This window comes from Polyergus mexicanus, unplaced genomic scaffold, assembly GCF_030449975.1.
Source record: "Polyergus mexicanus isolate NDT 795.1 unplaced genomic scaffold, iyPolMexi1.0 SCAF_59, whole genome shotgun sequence".
Taxonomy (NCBI): domain Eukaryota; kingdom Metazoa; phylum Arthropoda; class Insecta; order Hymenoptera; family Formicidae; genus Polyergus; species Polyergus mexicanus.
Window position 1 is genome coordinate 34,217 of NW_027223379.1, and position 22,291 is coordinate 56,507.

The following is a 22,291-nucleotide window of genomic DNA, read 5'->3' on the forward strand; positions in this document are numbered from 1 at the left end:
ATGACGGACTCGCTGCAGGGCCTCCTCATCGAGCAATCTATTACAATAAGCTCGATGAAGCGAGTGTTCCCCAACTTTAAGAAAATGGGCAAGGCCAACGTCACGCAATACAAAGCGAAGAGTCGACTGGACGCCTTGGAGACATTATGGGAAAGGTGTCAACGTCTCAACGTCCAGCTTCAGCAAATAGCAACGGCCGACGAACAGCGTACAGTCCAATACTTCACCGAGGAGGAATTCTTTACGGCCGAGGACGTCTACCACGAAGCGGCGGACTACCTCGCAGACGTGATAGGTAAATTCTCTCGGTGCGACCCAAATGCGGCATCAACGGTAAGCGACATTTCTTCTCGCGAATTGTCTGGTGCGGTTTCATTGCAATTACCACGCATCCCGTTGCCGAAATTTTCCGGTAATTTCGCGGAATGGGAAAACTTCCGCGGAATATTCGAATCGCTCGTCGCCTCGAAAGAATCGCTGTCGAATACGCAGAAATTACATTATTTAAAAGCCAGTGTCACGGGCGAAGCCGCTGTATTAATTAATCATGTTAAGATTGCAGACGCAAATTACGATGGTGCGTGGAAATTACTTATTGAAGAGTACGATAATCAAAACGCGATTATTCATGCGCATATTCATGCTTTCGCTGATTTGCCTATTATGAAAACGGAATCCGCTGTCGAACTCAAAGGTTTACGCGATACCGTTGCCGCGTCATTAGCCGCGTTAACAAATTTAGGCAGACCTGTTGAAAAATGGGATGACTTATTAGTCTATATTGTTTCGCAAAAATTTAGTCCACGCACACGTAATGAGTGGAATCTGCAACGCGGTAAATCAACCGCATCTCCGACGTACGAAGAGATTCGAGATTTTATGACGCTGCGAATTCGAGGACTAACCGATCATTCTAAGTTAAATGCTTCGTCTCATAAAAATAAAGGCTCTAATCGGGCCTCGGTGAATAACGTAGCCACCGAAAAATGTTTGAATTGTTCCGGCAATCATAATTTGATGTTATGCGACGAGTTTAAACGTAAATCCGTCGAACAGAGAACTCAGTTTCTCAAATCACACAAATGTTGCTTTAATTGTTTAAAGGTCGGCCATTTCCCGACCTCTTGCAAGAGTAAAAAACGCTGTAATTTGTGCCGACGAGCACATCATACGCTCTTGCATCGTGCATCAAATATACCAGTACAGAAGATTAGTGAAAATTCTGTTTTGGAAAACAAAACTCTTAACGCTCAACCGAGCGGCTCAGCCACCCCTGAGATAAAGAACGAGACCGCCGTCGCTTCCGTTCAAACGATTCATTCGCCGCTGAAAAATCCGCCGAACGTGTTACTAGCCACCGCATGGGTAATACTGCGTACCATCGAAGGACGTAAATTTAAAGTTCGTGCGTTGTTAGATCAAGGCTCGGCTGTTAGCTTTATTTCGGAATCGTTGTGTCAAACTATGCGCACGAAACGTTCCCGCGCGAGCCTCCACGTACAGTGTTTCGGCGAACGATACAGTGGCGTAGCGAAATCTCAGGTGTCTCTTACTCTCGAGTCTTGTAATGGGCGAGGTTCCTCAACCTTTTCTTTGACTGCGTTCGTATATCAAAAAATTACGTCATACGCTGGCTCAAAGACTAAAACCGTAGATTATTGGCCGCATTTACGGAAATTATCTCTCGCGGATCCGGATCCGTTTAGCAATCATCCGATCCATCTGCTCATAGGATCAGATTTATATGGATCGTTATTAAAGCAAAAGGTAAAACATGGTCCGACCGGCACTCCGACGGCCCAGCTTACTGCTTTAGGATGGATATTATCCGGTCCTACCGGCACTTCTAATTCAATTACCGGCTCCGCGACTTCATTAAATTGCGTAACAATTCCTTCGCTCGATTCCCTCCTTCAAAAATTTTGGGAGATCGAGGAAATTTCTTCCGAAATTCAGCTGTCGGAAGAAGATAAAAAATGCGAACAACATTTTGTCGAAACACATCAGCGTGCCGAAGACGGCCGCTATATAATACGGTTACCATTTAAAACCAACCCTCCGCTCGATATAGGAGCTTCGCGCGAAACTGCCGCGCTTCTTTATTCGAAATTAGAACAACGCCTACGAAAAAATCCGGATCTCGCGAAACCCTATCATTCTTTCTTAAATGAATATCAATCTATGGGTCATATGGAATCTGTCTCCGACGAAAATCCGACGCTTAACCAAGCGGTGTATATACCGCATCATCCGGTACTACGCGAGTCTAGCAGCACGACGAAACTTCGCGTAGTATTTAACGCGTCGTGCAAAACGAGCAATGGTTCTACATTAAATAATCATTTAATGACCGGGCCTAAATTACAACGCGATTTGTCCTCAATTATCCTTCGTTGGCGTCAATTTCGTTATGTGTACACCGCCGATATCGAAAAGATGTTTTGACAGATCCGCGTTCATCGAGACGATGTCGATTTTTTGCGGATTTTTTGGCGATCTAATATTAATTCTCCGATACAATCTTATCGATTGCTTACAGTTACATACGATACTGCACCAGCTCCGTATTTAGCCATGCGCGTTATCAATCAATTAGCTATCGACGAAGGTCATTCCTTTCCAAAGGCACAAACAATAGTACAAGATTTTATTTACGTCGACGACGTTCTATTTGGCGCCGATGAAGTTCCGTCGCTAAAGGAAAGTCGCGATCAGCTTACGAAATTGATGGCGCGAGGCGGTTTTCATTTACGCAAATGGGCTGCCAATTCTATAGAATTATTAACAGACATTCCTCCGGGAGAGCATGAACTCGCTATCGCTCGTACATTCGATAAGGATGATACGCTTAAGGTGCTCGGACTTGAGTGGATACCACGAGAAGATTCGTTTCGTTTTCAAATCGAGTCACCTTCAGTCAATATGAATACGAAACGTTTGATACTATCATTTATCGCGAAATTCTTCGATCCACTGGGATGGGTTTCTCCAGTAATAATCACCGCGAAAATTATGATTCAAGAACTGTGGCTAAGAAAACTCGATTGGGATTCTCCTATCGCGGCGGACTTATTAGAGCCCTGGAAAAATTATTGTGCGGAATTCATAAATTTGAAAGAAATTCGCATTCCGCGATGGACTGGAATGCATCCGGAAAATTTGGCTATCGAGTTGCACGGATTCGCCGACGCGTCTAATCGCGCGTACGCCGCTGTCGTTTATTTAAGAATTCTTCGATCGCTCAGCGAGTTTTCAGTAGTCTTAATAACCGCAAAATCAAAGGTAGCGCCGATTAAAACGATTAGCGTGCCGCGTCTAGAATTAAATGCCATAGTCTTATTAACTCGATTGCTAGAATTCGCGCAAAAATCGTTAAATTTGCGGCATATTCCGACGTACGGATGGACAGATTCTTCGGTCGCGCTCGCATGGTTACGAGGCCATCCATCAAGATGGACTACTTATGTGGCGAATCGCGTATCGGAAGTACAAACTCGGCTGCCGTCGATTAAATGGAATCACGTCCCATCTAAAGAAAATCCAGCGGATTGCGCGTCGCGAGGTTTGTCACCCGCTGAACTCCGCGATTTCGAACTTTGGTGGGCCGGCCCTGCCTGGTTGAGTTCCCCTTCTACCGCGTGGCCGATCCATGATAAATTAAAAGATCAACTTGAGGCCGATCGTCAGATAATCGAAACCGAAACGCGAAATACGATCGTTTGTCATGCTCAACATATTCTGGAATGGCAATTACCGAACGAAGTCTCTACATGGAAGAAGTTAATTCGAGTCACGGCACGCGTGCAACGTTTTATTAATAATCTAAAATGTCGCGCGACCAATGCGAGCGTGAATACGACGTGCTTGTCCGCTGCCGAGCTCAAAGAAGCTTCCTTGTTTTGGCTCCGTTACGTGCAACAACGTCATTTTCCATCCGAAATTCAAGCGTTAAACGATAAAAGTTTACTGCCAAGATCCAGTTCTTTGTTATCGCTTTATCCCTTTCTCGGGAAAGATAAATTAATTCGCCTTGGCGGGCGGATTGACCATTCGTCACTCAGTTATGATGAACGGCACCCTATAATTTTACCGAAACATCGAATTTCGGATTTATTAATTGCTCAAGCTCATAAAGCCTCTCTTCATGGAGGCACTCAATTAATGTTAAGAATTTTACGCCAAAATTATTGGATAATTTCAGCGCGCACCAGTGTAAAATCTCTTATACGTAGTTGTGTAAAGTGCGTACGCGAACGCGCACGTACCTCGCAACAGCTGATGGGGAATCTCCCCCAGCCCCGCGTCACGCCTTCGGCTCCGTTCTCGCACACAGGCGTTGATTACGCCGGGCCGATGAATATTATTCCGTCAGTCGGCCGCGGTCAACGATCCAAAAAATATTATGTTGCCGTTTTTATTTGTCTCTCGACAAAGGCCGTCCATTTAGAATACGTAGATGATTACGCTACTAACGGTTTTCTCTCCGCCTTTCGGAGATTTGCAAGCCGTCGCGGTCTTCCATCCGACATGTACAGTGATAACGGCACTAATTTTCAAGGCGCGGACCGCGAATTAAACACTACCTTTCAGCGACTTGTCGCCGACCCTCAAATACAAGACGCTATAGCTAATGATAACGTAAAATGGCATTTTATACCTCCCTCTGCTCCGCATTTCGGCGGACTTTGGGAAGCCGGTGTCAAAGGATTAAAGTTTCATTTGAAACGAGCGATTGGTTCCCGAACATTATCGCAGATCGAGTTCGCTACGCTGCTGTGTCAAATCGAGGCTTGCCTAAATTCCCGCCCGATTTCCGCGTTACATGATGATCCGAATGACTTTTCCGCGTTAACTCCGGGTCATTTTTTAGTCGGTCGCCCGTTAGTAAGTCCGCCTGAAGAATCTGTTTTAGATATCGATTCGAATCGGCTGTCTCGATGGCAGCAAGTGCGTGCGATTTTAGAGCAGATCTGGCGTTCTTGGTCTTCTGATTATTTGCATACATTGCAACAAAGGCGTAAATGGCAAGAAAACAAACCGGAGCTCAAAATTAACGAGCTGGTATTGTTGAAAAATAATTTGGCACCTCCTTCGAAATGGGAACTTGCCCGAATATTAGACGTACATCCGGGATCGGATGGGCATGTCCGAGTAGTTACATTGCGTACTGCCAAAACCACTCTAAAGCGACCAATAACGCAGATCTGTCAGCTACCGATATCAAGTGACACTGGCTCTTAAATTAATTTGCGTTTTCTTTATGCGTTAATAATTAAGTTTGACTTTAATTATCGTCACGCTCTGTATATGTACATATATCTATTCTAAGAACGCCTATGTAAATAACCCTATGCTAAGATTTACTGATTAAGTTAACTCATGTATTTCGATTGAATCATCAACGATCTTTATCGGTACTCTTTTCCTATTATTGTATGTTGAAAAATTTGCTGTAGAGCTCTTCGGACCGTCTGATCGAGAATTATCATTAAGATGCCGTGTATCGATTATGGTGGTAGGATTTAACCAGTTATTTCGTAACCTACCCGGTATACGAGGCGAGCGGGATGTTCAAGAAAGTAAGCGTTTTATAAATTATATTATTAATTCTGTTTCTCGAACGTTCTAAAGCGAGACGTTACGTGCGAAGCCTTGTTTTCATTCCGTTTTTGCGGTTTCTTCGTATCGTTCGATTCTGACAAACACCTCGTTGTCGATAGCCGATTGGCTCTCGGAATCGAACGATCGAAATTTCTCCTTTTTTGTAGTACCCGTATCAACCAGAACTATTGTACGTGGATCGCAGAGAAGGTTTTTCGTTAAGACACTTCGTCGCAAGCCTTCACCGGGAGCACACCGAACGCCTCACGCTCATAAAGTTATAATTAAACGATAATTCGCGTGTCCGCTCATATCTTGCTGTCGCGTGCGATTACCTAAGACGGTCCGGGAGTTGGTGTCGAAAGGAATAAATACTGTTCAACAAACTAAACCCGGACAAATCAATTACGTCCTATCTCTCCGATCGGCGAAACAAATAAATTCTGTTAATGTGGACGTGTAAATCGAAGGCGCGGCTACATTTGTCTTTATTCAAGAATGATGCCAATTTAACTAGACTAGTTGTGAGAAATTTATACGAATCGATAAAACGCAATTTAATATGATTTTTTGATTTCTCTTCGGTAAGATTAACATTTTTCGTAAATGATATATATTTTTCTTTTGTTATCGGAAGTAACTCGATTCCCCCTTCGAAGGCTGTAGCTATTTCCTTTATAATAAAATGTGCATCATAACCGGATAAATTATGAAAAACTATTGGAATGCAAAAAGAATCTTTATAATTTAAATTGCAATTTGAATGCGCGGGACTTCTGTATCGCCCGGTCAGATGGCAATGATCGCGTACGCGTGTATCGTTTTGTACGAATGGTTTCTCGCAAATGTCACATTGTGTCGCGCTATAAAAATTTTCCCATTCATCAGATGTTAAATTTACCATGGAGACATTAGCTGATAAAATAATTTTTACACGTTGCGCTAAATTTTTTAGTTCTTCGACGAACCATGATATGCAATCGATATCGCGACGGGAATGATACGCAGATAACGAATCATCGTACGAACAATGTACATAATATGCTATGCTAAATACTTTATGATGTTGGTAGTTTCTCTCTTCCTCCGTTTTCTCTAAAACACACTGCAAGTCGGCGTACACGACGAAAGGAAGCCGCTCTTTCCGATTATAGTTGTTGAACGTGAGCCACATGTCCTTATCGCTCGGTAATCGGATAGCGCATTCGTTCATCTCTCGACAGTCTACCGTATGTGACTTGTCGTTCGAGCCAAAGTAGTGCAAACATCTGTAAAAAGAAATAATTTTTTATTTTTGTTCCATTATTTCTACAATATTTTATTAAATATATACGTACCGATCGCAGATATATTTCTTGTGCTCTTTTTTGCTCAATTGCGAGCTCTTGAGTTTGGATAGATTTTTTATCCACGCGAAGTATCCAACGTTGTTGTCTCCAATGTACAACAGGTTGACGGGTTTGTCTCTTTTTAGCTCGCTAAGATGTATCTTTCAGACAATGATCTTTTCCTCGAAGTACGAATTTTTTAATTTAATTCACAGTCACTGGCAACTCAATGTCTTGGAGATTCAGCACTATCGTATAATGAGGATACAAAGATACTCGATAAACATAACTTTCAGCTGGATATAGAGCGGCGACCATAGACCACGCAAAACACGCATTGTCATTAGATTGCACGTTGTCCTCATTATTATCGCCCGTGGTAACTTTATATGACATCCCGCGCGCAAAGGATTATATTTATTTATATTTACAGTTAAATTGAGTATTCGCGACAATGCCCACCCGCTATCGCATGTACAAAACCTCTAGGTAACGAATTTTTCAATCCCTCGATTCCTGCAATTCGGGCAATCAGCGATTGTCGAATCCCGATCAATAATCGTGGATGTTTGATTCGACTTTGCTCTTCCAATGATTCGATATATTCGTCGCATCGTTGCTCCCACGTAACGTACTCCTCTATCGAATTCACCCTTGCAAATTGCTCACGCAGATTTCGTTCGGCACTGTCTTCCGCCATATTTTCAAATTTATGTCAAAAAAAGTTTTGCTAACAGAATGCGCTTATTAATAGCTGTTATCTCGGAACTCTTGGCGAAAATACTGACAGGGTGTGCCTCTTTACCTCGATTTTATATTTTATCTTGAAGTCTCTTTCCATCATGTGTATCATATTTCAATTAAATATTTATTTCGCCGTTTGTCACGTACATTTTGAATGTCGATTATTGCATTTTTGTCGTGTAGAGATGATCTCACATCCCAGGTGCATCGCAAAAATTTCAAATACATGTTGCTGTCCAAGTATGTTAGCGCAATTTAACCTTGACAATTATTCTAAAATTTTATATTACATTGCGTTTTTTGTGCATTTGGCTAAATTTCCACCTGGAAGTGATGTCATCGCGAATCAGCCGCTTGAATAGAAAAAATATCGTGTCATCAATAATTTCTACTACATTGCAATTTTGCAACGCAAATACATATTTTATATATGTTTAATACATTCAATATTGCATCGACCACTTATGTGAAATGTTCATATAAAAATGTATCCCACTGAAGGAAGCCGCTTGAATTATTACGTTCAGATTCAAGATGCTGATGAAACTTTACCGTGTAAGAAGAAAAAATGTAACAAGTAAGTTTTAATTAACATCAAAATTTTATTTAAAGCATAATTTTATATTATAAGATAAAATAGTTAGCGACTCATGCGGTGGTAATCACGCGTCGGACGGTCAGCTGCGGCGCGTTGCGCCGCTCCTGCCTGCCTTCTGTACTCAACGCGTGATTTGCCAACTATTTTTGCTTATAACTCAAAAATTACGCTTCAATTCAAATGTTGGTAAAGGAAAGATCGTCTTAGAATCGTATCAGGAATACGTCATTTTAAGGATGGAAGGTTGTTCTGAAACACCCTATATATACACATATTTGATTTTTCATATATAAAATATAAATCAAGAATATATACAACTCATTAAAATGAAGACTAAATCTAGTAAATAAAAAGAAGATTGGAATTTTTGCAATATCTTTCCTAAATAGTGTTTTAAGACTTTGTGGTTGACATTTCGAAGCATGTTTTACATTTTCTAAAACTGCATGGTAGACTTTTGTTTTAGTCAAGGCAGATGCCAAATTATTATAAACTTTTGTACGATCCTCTAATAAAATCTGCAATTTAGCATTATTAGCTAACTCTTCTTCCTCATTTTGATTCAAACTTGAATTATATTTGTCGATGACAGACATTCTAATATACCCTTTGATAAGATTATATTGGAAAAGGCAGCTCAATCCGAATAAACCATCAATTTTCATGTTTATGTTTTTCATTGCTTTAAAAAAATAAGTTAACCATTATGCAAGAAAATAAATAACTTTTATTATATAATTTATAAACAAAATAATTACCATATTTCTCTTCTTTGACTAATCCTTTCTATTTCAAAGCTCTAATTCTGATGCTTTCAATTCAATTGTATATAATATTTTTGATACAATTCCCACAAGATTTGTTTTGTTACAATAACGTAAACATGCAACTCATTGCGTAGCCATTGGTAAGTGACCTAAGAATATTACTTACGCACATTATAATTATATTTATATATAAAATATAAATAAATATTCACACAACCAAAAAATACGAGTAATCCCAAATACACAAAATGTTTGTGGACATTATAGAAATGCTTCGATATGATTTTATTCATTTCATCATTTTTTATAAAATCAATTAATAAAAATGTGTACTCAATGTTATTTTATGATATTTTTGGTAGAATTCTCATAAGACTTTGCTGTATTAACATAAACTCATTGTTTAATTATTTATAAATTAAACAAAAAATATTAATTATGCATTAATTATATATACATTTATATATAATATATAAATAAACATTATACATGAATGCGCATTTACACATAATTCAGTTTATCGTTATGGAAAACATAACTCGAAATCTTCAAATATTCCTTCAATGATTCCATAATCATTTTCCAACAATGTATTTATCACAAATATGTTAATTGATAATGCATTGATTCAATGTAAATTGATCATATGTAAACATTCGTTCAATTTCGCTAATATAATCTAACTTTGCTCAATATGACATCTATTTAAAAAATCGCTTCTCTTCCTTGCACCATTCCACGATACTCGTTAATCACTTTAATGACCGTTAATTACTTTTTATCTTGTGTTAGACTATTTCGCGATATATAAGCATATTTAATAAATCAATAAATGCAAAAAAATATTTGATCTCTTCTGGTTATATCATTTATTAGAATACATTATAGAAGGAATTATATACCTTTTATGTGCATGCGTTTATTCCATAAAATGGACTTGTTTTATATTTATATTAAATGACGCTTCGTAATAAACAAAATTCCTTTCTATTGCTTTCTATATTTTGATATTTATTCACTTACATAATTTATATTATTGTTAATTATACAATTTGTATACAGTATAATATTTATATTAAAATTATATCTATAAAATACCTATACAGTTTAACTTCTGTATTAAAATCGTATCTATAAAAATAAAATTATATCTTGTTAAAATTATATCGTGTTTTAAAACCTTGTTTGCGATATTGCGCGGACGTGCGAGCGAGGATGCTGCGAAAGACTTTGTGCGCGGAATGAGACGGCCGACGCGACGAATCGGCAAACGCGAAAGCAGTTAGACGTCGGTGATTCTAGGACAAACAGCCTATGTACACGGTAATTAACAGAAAATTCATGCGAATGCATACGAATGCAATCGTAATTTGCACGCAGCGGATAAACAGCAAAAAATCGTCTGTCTCGGAATAACTCCGATAGTCACACGCAACGTCAGTGAAATAAACTATTTCAAGCAACTATGTCGAATTTTAATCACACGAACAGCGTACACGTGTCGATAACTCTAAGCGGAATGCGTCCGGTCGTCGGCTCACTTTTATGCAACCGTCTCCTTCGCGAAGGATCCAGAAGATTCTGATAATGGTTTTAGAATGGATAATACATCTGATCACGTGGTCGACGTAGTTAGATAGACGAGAACAGGTCTGAGAAGCGACAACTCTTGCAGTCCTACATTTTTGGCCGTCAATCAGCAGAGCCGTGCGCGTTTCAGTATGATATATAGTTCAGTGGAGCCGCCCATAGCAAATCAACGCAATCTCAAACAAACCTGTTGAATGATTGACAATAAGAGATTGAGCATTAAGACACGTTGTGTTTGTATCCCTTCAAATTCAATATAGTATATATAAGCTTTGTAAAAATATATACTGTTTATATATTTATAATTCCTCCGAAAAAAAATTTCTTTTCTATTAAATAAAACTTTAAAAAAATTACATCCATGTATATACCGTATAATGTAGTAATTTATATTTTTCAGAAAAAATATAAATTTTTACAAAAAGCAGTGATATTTCACTAAAAAAGGCCTGACAAAGGTAAAAGAAATATAAACAATATCCCAATTTACGTACGCAATAAAAGGCTTAAAAAATTATTTACCTCTAAAAAACAGTTAAAAAAAACTCTAGAAAAAATAGCTTATAAATTAATTTTCCTCTAAAAAATAAAAAACCGCTAAAAAATAAAAAATAAAGACTAAATATGAAATCAATAAATAAATAGCCAAATACTTAGAAGTAATTCAGTAATTTGAAATAGTATTTGTCATAAAATCAATCTTGGATTTATAGAAATATTATTGTTTCTCTCGAGGAAATTAAAATGCATTTCCTAATACATTTTAGGAAACTTAACCTAACTTTACCTAACCTAAAATGCATTTTATTTTTATTAAAAAATTACACTATTACAATCGAACAATTAGGTTTCGAGACTCGCTTCGCATTTCCGAATGTTTGACCCGTTTGTGCTACCATTTTAGGGGGTTATTCACAACTTAATACTCAACACGTAGTAAAAGTTTTAAATTATTTTAGTTCAATTTTAGTTAATGAGATATAGTTATGCAAAGTTGTGTTACAAAATTTTGTTTAAAAATCAGTGCAATGAAGGAACGCTTGACAACGCGCCAACATTAAATTCTGCATTAAATTAAAAAAGTCTCCTTAAAACATTTGATCTGTAATGATAACCAATATTATTTAGTTTTTGTTTTTAGACTTTAGACTACAATTTAATCATTGATTTACTTATATTTAATAACATTGTTTTCCATTACTATAATGCATACCTAATCACTGATCAAATTTTGTTCCTTATTTTAGTAATCGTTTATATGTGTAGTAAAACTTCTAATTTTAAGAATCTTGATTCTTAATTTTTTGAAATAGAAAATGCAATATTTTTTTAACTCCCAGTATTATTTACAACCTGTCGCAAGAGTTTGACATTAAGTAAATCTTATAATATCAATGTTAGCATGTTGATATTGTCCCACTGGAAAGTACCTTTTAGTTTACAGTCTCATGTTGATCTTTAGTTTACATAAGCTTGATTATGATTGCTGGGCCTCTTAGTCGCTTTGTCTATATGTTTTATTTAAACCTCATTTGTGAGTCCAGTGGCTTGAATCTCTTTAGTCTTTTTTTGTCAGAGCTTTCTTTGAGTAATCTAGTCGTTAGTTCATGTTGCAGTTGTTTGCGGATTTCACAACCTTAATAGCTCGCTGGATGATTGCTTCCGCAATTGTAACATTTCACTTCATCAAATTTTGCTTGTCTTGGGCAGTCACTTTTTATGCGATTTTCCGCGCATTTTACACATCTTGGGCTTTTGAAGCAATAATTTTTAGTGTGTCCGTATATTTGGCATCTTGTGCCTTGTGAAATGTTTCTCTTTTTGTAAGGTTGCTCAAAGCTTATGTATTCAGTAAATGGTTAATTTTGTAAATATCCTTATTATTTTCCCTTTGCTCTAATTCTATAAAGAATAGAGGTAATGGTTCTTTTGTTTTGATGTGTATAATGTAAGTTATATTGATTACTTTATGATTCTTACTTTCTATTTCTTCCTTGAGTTCCTCTAAATTTGTTGTTGAATGCATGTTTCTTAATACTACTTTGAATCTTTTATCATTTTTACTTTGGTACATAGATCCTTGGGTGGCTTTTTTTAAGTGCATCCATTATTGGCAGGTATTTTTCTGAGTGGTTGTATTTTTACTTGGTTGTTCCTTAATATTTTAATTGTGTAATTATCTTTTGTGATTTCTTCGAGTAGCTGTTTTAATGGAATGATATTTTCAACACCTTCTACGAATATTGGTGGAGATTTTGCTTCAAATCTATTTAGATTAATATCTATTTCCTTTCTTATTTCTAGGATTTCGTCTACATTTAGTTTTGTATAGATGTTGCAGGTTTCAATTGGTTTATTTAGCCAATAATCGCTAATGGACATTTGTCGTTTTCTGGAGTTGGTATTTTCAGGATTATTTCTCGTCCTTTTTTTATGCTCTACGTTTTGCCATTTTTGTTCATGTTCTTGTTTTTTTTTGTATTATGTTGGTTATTTTGACTATATTGTTGCTGTGGCGTTTGTGTCTGCATGTTTGAAATGTTGTCTATTGTTGTTTGGATTTCTTGTATTGCTTGACTACGATTTTGATGATGTTCTTGATGGTTGTGGTCCACTTCTTCAGCATGATTTATATTTATATTTGAATTTGGCGCGTTGTTCATATTGCTGATGTCTGCGCAAGCACTACTGCAGCGTTTTGTGCGCCTGCCTAATTCTGACAGTTTGCCCGTGTGTCAGCTGATTTAATGATGCCTCTTTTTAGTTTATAAGAGAACAAATCTCTGAATTGTTGACAGTTAATAATAATTTGATCCCACTCTATTGAGGGTGAGGCCAGTGGATAGCTAGACCAAAATCTGCAAGAAAAATGCCCCCGTAAGGGGCAGATAACGGTAGAGGACAATACTTTAGAACAGAGTGTTACATACGTGTATAACCAGACTCACCGGAGATGACGTATATGATGAAATGCAATATAAAATAGATTATTCATTCATTTAAATTAGCATGTTACACGCGGTATCAAAGTTTATCGGATGTACATTTTAAAAATTTAAATAAATCGAGGTAAATACGATTCGAAATAAAAAATGTAATACAAAATACATTATTTATTCAATTTAAATTAGCATGTTACACGTGGTATCACAATTTACAGGATATACGCATTTTGAATATTTAAATAGATCAAAGTAGATACAATGATGAAAGAGTATATTTCAATGTTGCAACACGCATTTCTATTGTATTTCAAGGAAATATTTTAGATCATATATCTTGAGTAAATTATAATATGGAAAATTATTATAAATTGTAAAGCGTCACGAAATTATATTATTATTTATATGTACATATAAAATATATATCTTATTATTCATTTGCTGATCGAAGTTTTAAAGAAATATAGCATCTCGTTGAAAAATGTTTAAAATTGTTTTCTTGTAATAAATGTCGGTAAATCTACGGAAAACCCATCTATATGAAATAATGGATAAGAATACTCGGTAAATATGCATATTAGGTTACACCTCACCGATGACTTTGACTTTGACATATGTTGTCAAGGACATAACCCTGAGTAACTTTTCCTTATAACTTAACAGGCGGTCTCTTATAGTTTCTGAGATATTTAAAGTTAACCTTCTCTGTAAGAAAAGATAAAATATGCCATATATGTTCTTACAGGCAGTTTATTATTTTTATTCATTTTTCCTTATTGCAGCAAATAAATAATGTTAACTTTTTTTATTGCATGCAACAATTGTTGCATGGATGAGAAAGTATATGCGTGGACGCAGTGAGTTCCGCCCCCCCCCCTACGGGAGGGCTCCACTTCCGGAAGATATAACCTAAGTCAAACCTATTTCTGATTTAAAACTAAAATTTGGTTTGGGTTAGGTTATATCTCCCGGAAGTGAAACCCCCCGTAGGAGGGGGGCGGAATCCACTGTGTACACGCATATACTTTACAAAGCAAAGTAAAATCCACCCTACAATTGTTATGGCAATTGTTGCATGGATGGCAAAGTATATGCGTGGACGCAGTGAGCTCCACTATAAGAAAACTATACGCAATAGGTTTACGTTGAACCTCGCTTTGCGTGGAAAGTAAAAAAATCCAAAGAGCTTCGTCTCTGGAAATGTAAAGAAACACTTTTTTCACGTTTGATTTATGTAAATATAATGTAAACAATCTTTATTTTTCTTTATTTTATAATAGAGAAATCATATTGAAATTGTGAAATTATAACTTTAAATATTTCAGAAACTATAAGAGATCGCCGGTTAAGTTATAAGGAAAAGTTACTCAGGGTCATGTCCTTGACAACATATGTCAAGGTCAAAGTCATCGGTGAGGTGTAACCTAATATGCATATTTATCGAATACTCAATTCTTATGTATTTTTGCATCCTGAACACGAAAATGAAACTTAAAAATGGCGGTCGGACTCGCAAATCAAAGTAAAACGCAAAAATCCAACCAAACGCGAAAATCCAACCCATGTCCGAGGGATGCATTTTTATTAGTAATAATTCATCCCTAGAATATAGGTTTGTGTTAGGTTATATCTTTCAGAAATGGAGCCCCCCTATAGGGCGGGGGGGGGGGCGGAACCCACTGTGTCCACGCATATATTTTACAACGCGAAGCGAAGTTCACGTTATAGTGTGGATAGGAAAGTGTATGCGTGAACACAATGGGTTCCGTCCCCCCCCCCCTACCTCCTTTACAGGGAGCACCACTTCTGAAAGATATAACACAACCTAAACCTACCATATATCCCAGGAATGAATTATTACTAATAAAAATGCATCCCTCGGACATAGGTTGGATTTTCGCGTTTGGTTGGATTTTTGCGTTTTTCTTCGATTTGCGAGTCCGATCGCCATTTTTAAGTTTCATGTTCGGGAGGCAAAAATACATAAGAATTGAGTATTCTTATCCATTATTTCATATAGATAGGTTTTCCGTAGATTTACCGACATTTATTACAAGAAAACAAATTTAAACATTTTTCAACGAAATGCTATATTTCTTTAAAACTTCGATCAGCAAATGAATAATAAGATATATATTTTATATGTACATATAAATAATAATATAATTTCGTGATGCTTTACAATTTATAATAATTTTACATATTATAATTTACTCAAGATATATGATCTAAAATATTTTCTTGAAACACAATAGAAGTGCGTGTTGCAATATTGAAATATACTCTTTCATCATTGTATCTACTTTGATCTATTTAAATATTCAAAAAGCGTATATCCTGTATATTGTTATACCACGTGTGTTGCGACGTAAAACAGTGGGCCCACTATAAAATTACGCCTAATAAGATGATCGAGACAGAGAGCGCGCTCACAGCCTCTGTCACGCTGCTCGGACGGGGGAGGCGCTGCGTGTAATGCGCGCGAGCATCACAGATTCGGCTCGGTTAGCGGCCCCGGCCCCGAGGGCCAATCGGCAAGAGACTCTCCCCACCCGTGTGTGGAAAATTCCCGAGATCCGGGCAGCGTCGCAAAGATCAGATCGATAAAAATCCTTCTTGTGTGAACATATAGAAGCCGAGCTTCCATATAGAAGGGTACCGAGATTTTGTTACGGGCAAGGTCGAAACCTTGCCAAATAGAGGCCGAGACCTCACACGCATAAGAACCAGTCGATACTGTAAAATTTAATACATACAAATTAAAGCTACTATAAACGAAAATAGTGTGTGAATTAATTTTCACATACCTGCAACATTTGGTGCCTCCTGTGAGGTCGTTTGCGGTGCAGACGCGAACGACTATTGAACAATTAGCAACCTGAGCTATAGCGGCCATCGATCAATCATTCATCAACAAGGAAAGACGAGCTCACATAACGAGAGACAGGTTAACGGCAAGTACATTCCACGTATATATTAGGTTGACGATTGAGCAATTGTTCCATCCTTTACCCTTCCCGAACTACATCATGGCCGATCAAATTAAACTTCTCATTCAGAAACGAACTTCGCTAAAATCGCAAATCACTAGCATGACAAATCTTGTCGAACGGGGACGGTATGATAAGACAGCGTTAAAATTACGCATGACTCGCGTCACGGAACTTTATCATGCGTACGAAGAGTTCAATGACGAGCTTATATTGCTAGATCCGAACGATCAACATAAGGACGAATTTGCGAACGTTCAGGAAAGATTTTATTCACTCGCAAGCATGGTCGAAGGTATAATAAACTTTACCACATCAGCCGCGAACGCCGGTACTTCGAGCAACGTAACACAACCCAGCGGCTCTGGGGCGGCGGCGATTACAAAGCGGCGAGTAAAATTACCGGAAGCGTCTTTGCCTAATTTCGATGGTCGTTACGAGAATTGGTTGTCGTTTAAAAACACCTTTCTCGCCATGATAGATACACAAACGGATCTATCCGAGGTAGAAAAATTACAATATTTAAAATCGGCATTGAAAGGCGAAGCGGCTAATAAAATAAAGATTTTGTCAGTCGAAGGCTCAAATTATCTCAAGGCGTGGGAATTGTTAAAACGTTCTTACGAAGTAAAGCGGATTTTGATTTCACGCCATCTTTCGTTGCTTTTAAACTTGCCCGTTTTAGAAAGGGAAACGACCGACGGTTTATCTAAGCTTGCTGACGACGCACAGCAGCATGTCGCATCGTTGGCCGCGCTGGGAGTTAACGTAGGATCCGAAATACTCGTAAACGTGCTCGAGAGTAAATTACCAAGGAATACAGCTGAAAAATGGGAAGAAACGTTGGATCGGGACGAGTTTCCAAAAATCGACGATTTATATGAATTTTTATACAGAACCGCCGTTCGCGTGTCTAAGCGGGTCCGAGAAACATCCAAACGAGATGATGACAAATTCGTACCTCCCTTTAAAAAAGGACGAATGTCTAATAAAGCATTCATAGTTGACGTAACGAATAATTGCACGGCTTGTAAAAATAAACAACATCCGTTATTTAAATGCACTAAATTCAAACAATTAACCGTACCTAAGCGTATTGAATTCGTGAGAAACGCGATGCTTTGTTATAATTGTCTACGTTCCCATCGAGGCAAGGCTTGCAATTATACTAATTGTACTATTTGTCAAAGGCGACACAATACACTTTTACATCTCGACAAAAACACGGCCGTATCGGCAACGACTAACGCGACGGAAACACAAGAAACGCAAACCGCATGACTAGAAGAGAGCGGCAATGAGGCGACGTGTCTTGCAGCAATTTCACCTACCTGTACGCCACAATTAATGACAACCGTTACGATATTCGTACAAGATCGCGATCTCAATATGATTAAGTGCCGCGCATTGTTAGATACATGCGCTACTGCCAATTTTATTTCGGAAAGACTCGCGAGACATTTGAAACTCCCTATAACTTCATGCGCACTACCGGTCGGTGCAATTAATTCTATGAATACGGTATCAAAGGGTATCATTCAAATCACCATTCAATCTCTGCACAATGAGTTTCGCAAGAATTTGTTATGTTTGTCGATTCCGATAATATCAGACTTAGTTCCATCTGAGATTTTCCCGCGACATTCCATCAAAATTCCGTCTAACATTAAATTAGCCGATCCGGAGTTTCATTTACCACGTCCAATTGATTTATTAATCGGAGCCGGAACAACATTGTCACTATTCTCAATCGGTCAAATCGATCTGTCTCAAGGAAAGCATGATTTATATTTGCAAAAGACTCGCCTCGGATGGATAGTCGCGGGCGGAATAACACCGCGGAAGTACCCGAAAAAAGTAACATGCCAATTATCCAGCTTGGAACAACAGATCGCTAAGTTTTGGACGATTGAAGAACTAACAACCGATACACCCAAAACTACCGAGGAACTCGAATGCGAAGCGCATTTTGCAAAAAACGTCACTCGCGATAACAGCGGCCGCTATATGGTGCGACTACCCTTTCGTAAGGGTGATAAACGCCTCGGTGACTCGCGAGTTGTTGCACTCAAACGTTTGAATTCTCTCGAGCGAAAACTCGATTCGGACGCGATATTAAAGACCGCTTATTCACAAACTATACAAGAATATTTAGATTTAAAACAGATGTCTCCGATAAATGATTCATTCGACGACGGATTTTACATGCCACACCACGCAGTGGTCAAATCTTCGAGCAACACTACTAAAATTCGCGTGGTATTCGACGCGTCAGCGAAATCAACTACTGGCACATCGTTGAATGATATGTTAATGGTAGGACCGACTCTTCAAGAGACGCTGTTCACGCACTTGATTCGATTCCGCACATATAGATACGTACTTACCGCGGATATAGAAAAAATGTATAGACAGATATTACTGCACGAAGATGATCGAATATATCAACGCATACTTTGGCGTCAAAACAAGCATATAAAGACTTTCCAACTTAATACACTCACATTCGGCGTATCATCATCACCTTATCTTGCCATACGAACGGTTCAAAAACTTGCCGATGATGAAGGCGACGCGTATCCTATTGCCGCCCGAGTTCTTAAAACACATTTATACGTGGACGATTTACTGACCGGTACGAATACTATCAGCGAAGCTCGTGCGTTACGGGATGACATAATTACGTTACTGTCTCGAGGCGGTTTCAACATCCGACAATGGGCGTCAAACGACAAACGTATTATCAATGATTTAACTCCCGATGCTATGAATTCGAATCTCATATTGGATAAAGACAATTCTTTAAAAACACTAGGCATAGCGTGGCGCGCGTATGACGACATGCTACATTATTCAGTACGCTCGATTGATCGCGTCGAGAGAATCACGAAACGAATTATTTTTTCAGAAGTAGCTAAGATTTTCGACCCGTTAGGCATATTAGGCCCCATCATATTACACGCAAAAAAATTAATGCAAAATTTATGGCGATGTAAATTAGATTGGGATGAATCGATTCCACCTAGTATACACACCGCGTGGACAGATTTCGCGATACAATTAGATTCACTTAAGGAATTATCTATTAATCGTCAAGTATTAAGTCCGGATTATACCGATGTTCAATTTCACGGATTCTGCGACGCGAGTAACGTGGGTTACGGTGCTTGCTTATACATTCGTTCGAATAATCGAAACAACGACGTACATTGTCATCTACTTTGTGCCAAATCTAGAGTCGCGCCATTAAAATCTGTGACGATACCTCGGCTCGAACTATGCGGCGCACTTCTATTGGCCAAACTATATCGCGAAGTACATCGTGCGTTTAGACTATCCCCTAACAAAACAGTATTGTGGAGCGACTCAACTATTGTACTACATTGGATCAAAACTTCACCTCACCTTTTAAAAACGTACGTGTCTCACCGCGTTGCTCAAATTCAAGAAATCATTGATTTGCAAGTTTGGCAACATATTAAATCGGAAGATAACCCGGCCGATGCGCTATCGAGGGGTCAATTACCGAACGCTTTTCTCAACAATCGGTCATGGTTCTCAGGACCGGCATGGTTGATTAACGAGGAAGACGAATGGCCCATCGGAAGCATAAAATTAAACGAAATACCAGAATTAAGAAAAAACACGTGTTTTGCGACGGTCTCTAACGATTGCAGCATCTTTGAAAAATATTCTTCATATTCACGATTATTGAGAGTTATCGCGCTGTGCCTGCGTTTCCGGATAAAGAATACATATCGCGAACAGTTGTGTATGAAAGAGATAGACGAAGCGGAAACTAGAATAATAAAAATCATTCAAGCTTCTTATTTTTCACGCGAACGGAACGAACTTACAAATAAACGCTCAATAAAGAAGAGTAACATTGCCGCATTAAACCCGTTTATCGACGAAAATGGTATAATTCGCGTCGGCGGACGCCTCAAAATGTCAGAGTTAACTTTTACGCAAAAACATCCGATTTTATTACCAAGTCGTCATTTCTTGACGGATCTAATTATCAAGGAAACGCATGAAAAATATTATCACGCAGGCATTCAAACCACTTTGTATACAATTAGGCGCAAATTCTGGCTACTCGACGGACGAAACCAGGTGCGTAAGGTCGTGCGATCATGCATACGTTGCTTTCGCTATCGCGCCGACCCGACCGATTATAAAATGAGTAACTTACCAAAAATTCGGGTGCGTAACGCGAGTCCTTTCGCTAATACAGGGATCGATTATTGCGGTCCGTTTTATATCAAGGAAAAAAAATATCGAAATCGAAATAAAATCAAGGTATATGTATGTGTATTTGTATGCATGGCCGTCAAGGCTGTACATTTAGAAGTCGTGAGCGATTTAACTACCGACGGATTCCTAGCAGCCCTACGGCGTTTTATAGCGAGACGAGGTATTCCGGCACACATTTATTCAGACAACGGAACCAACTTTAGAGGAGCGAATAATCATTTAAAAGAATTATATGTTCTTTTCAACTCCGATGAACATCAGAAACGAATGAATCGATTTTCTACCAAACATCATATAACATGGCACTTTATACCTCCCATAGCCCCACATTTCGGTGGACTATGGGAATCCACGGTAAAATTATTTAAACACCATTTTAAACGGGTAGTCGGAGAGATTCTGTTCACGTTCGAAGAACTGAATACTTTCACGGTAGAAATTGAAGGAATATTAAATTCTAGACCTATATCTTCACTCTCCTCCGATCCTAACGATCCATTAGTCCTAACGCCTGCGCATTGCTTAATCGGTAGACCATTAATTAATATGCCTGAGCCTGATCTCTCGTCTGTCCCAGCCAACCGTTTGTCCACCTGGCAACATATAACCAAGGTAAAACAGGATTTCTGGGCACGCTGGAGCCTGGAATATCTTAATGAACTCCAAGTTCGACGTAAATGGATAAAGGACGGAGAAAAAATCGACCTCGGAACAATCGTGCTCATTAAGGAGAAGAACCTCCCGTGTACACAATGGGCCTTAGGCAAGGTAGTGGAAATCCATCCAGGCGAAGATGGAATAGTGCGAGCCGTTAAGACAGCCATGGGAACATTAAAGCGCGCCGTGAAATATCTATGTCCGCTTCCAATCGAACGTTATACATAGAATAATAAGACAAAAGCGTATTAACGTCCATGTAAACAACCTTATTAATGTTATGTATTTAAGGATACTTTGCGATTGATCGGTACCCTCTCAACGGGGGGAGTATGTTGCGACGTAAAACAGTGGGCCCACTATAAAATTACGCCTAATAAGATGATCGAGACAGAGAGCGCGCTCACAGCCTCTGTCACGCTGCTCGGACGGGGGAGGCGCTGCGTGTAATGCGCGCGAGCATCACAGATTCGGCTCGGTTAGCGGCCCCGGCCCCGAGGGCCAATCGGCAAGAGACTCTCCCCACCCGTGTGTGGAAAATTCCCGAGATCCGGGCAGCGTCGCAAAGATCAGATCGATAAAAATCCTTCTTGTGTGAACATATAGAAGCCGAGCTTCCATATAGAAGGGTACCGAGATTTTGTTACGGGCAAGGTCGAAACCTTGCCAAATAGAGGCCGAGACCTCACACGCATAAGAACCAGTCGATACTGTAAAATTTAATACATACAAATTAAAGCTACTATAAACGAAAATAGTGTGTGAATTAATTTTCACATACCTGCAACAACGTGTAACATGCTAATTTAAATTGAAT

The 22,291-nt window shown here is 38.6% G+C and overlaps 3 protein-coding genes across 3 annotated transcripts; all 3 read left to right on the forward strand.

The window, feature by feature from the left end:
* On the forward strand, nt 1-5,241 carry LOC138943926 (uncharacterized). The gene is made up of 3 exons (XM_070314831.1): nt 1-295; nt 776-2,323; nt 2,540-5,241. The coding sequence occupies exons 1-3, from the start codon at nt 1-3 to the stop codon at nt 5,239-5,241; spliced, it is 4,545 nt and encodes a 1,514-aa protein (XP_070170932.1).
* Nucleotides 5,242-16,599: 11,358 nt separating this feature from the next.
* LOC138943927 (uncharacterized) lies at nt 16,600-17,841 on the forward strand. Its single transcript, XM_070314832.1, has one exon. It carries the CDS (start codon nt 16,600-16,602, stop codon nt 17,839-17,841), a length of 1,242 nt encoding a protein of 413 aa, XP_070170933.1.
* A 108-nt stretch (nt 17,842-17,949) lies between these two features.
* On the forward strand, nt 17,950-21,702 carry LOC138943928 (uncharacterized). Its single transcript, XM_070314833.1, has one exon. It carries the CDS (start codon nt 17,950-17,952, stop codon nt 21,700-21,702), a length of 3,753 nt encoding a protein of 1,250 aa, XP_070170934.1.
* Nucleotides 21,703-22,291: the final 589 nt, after the last annotated feature.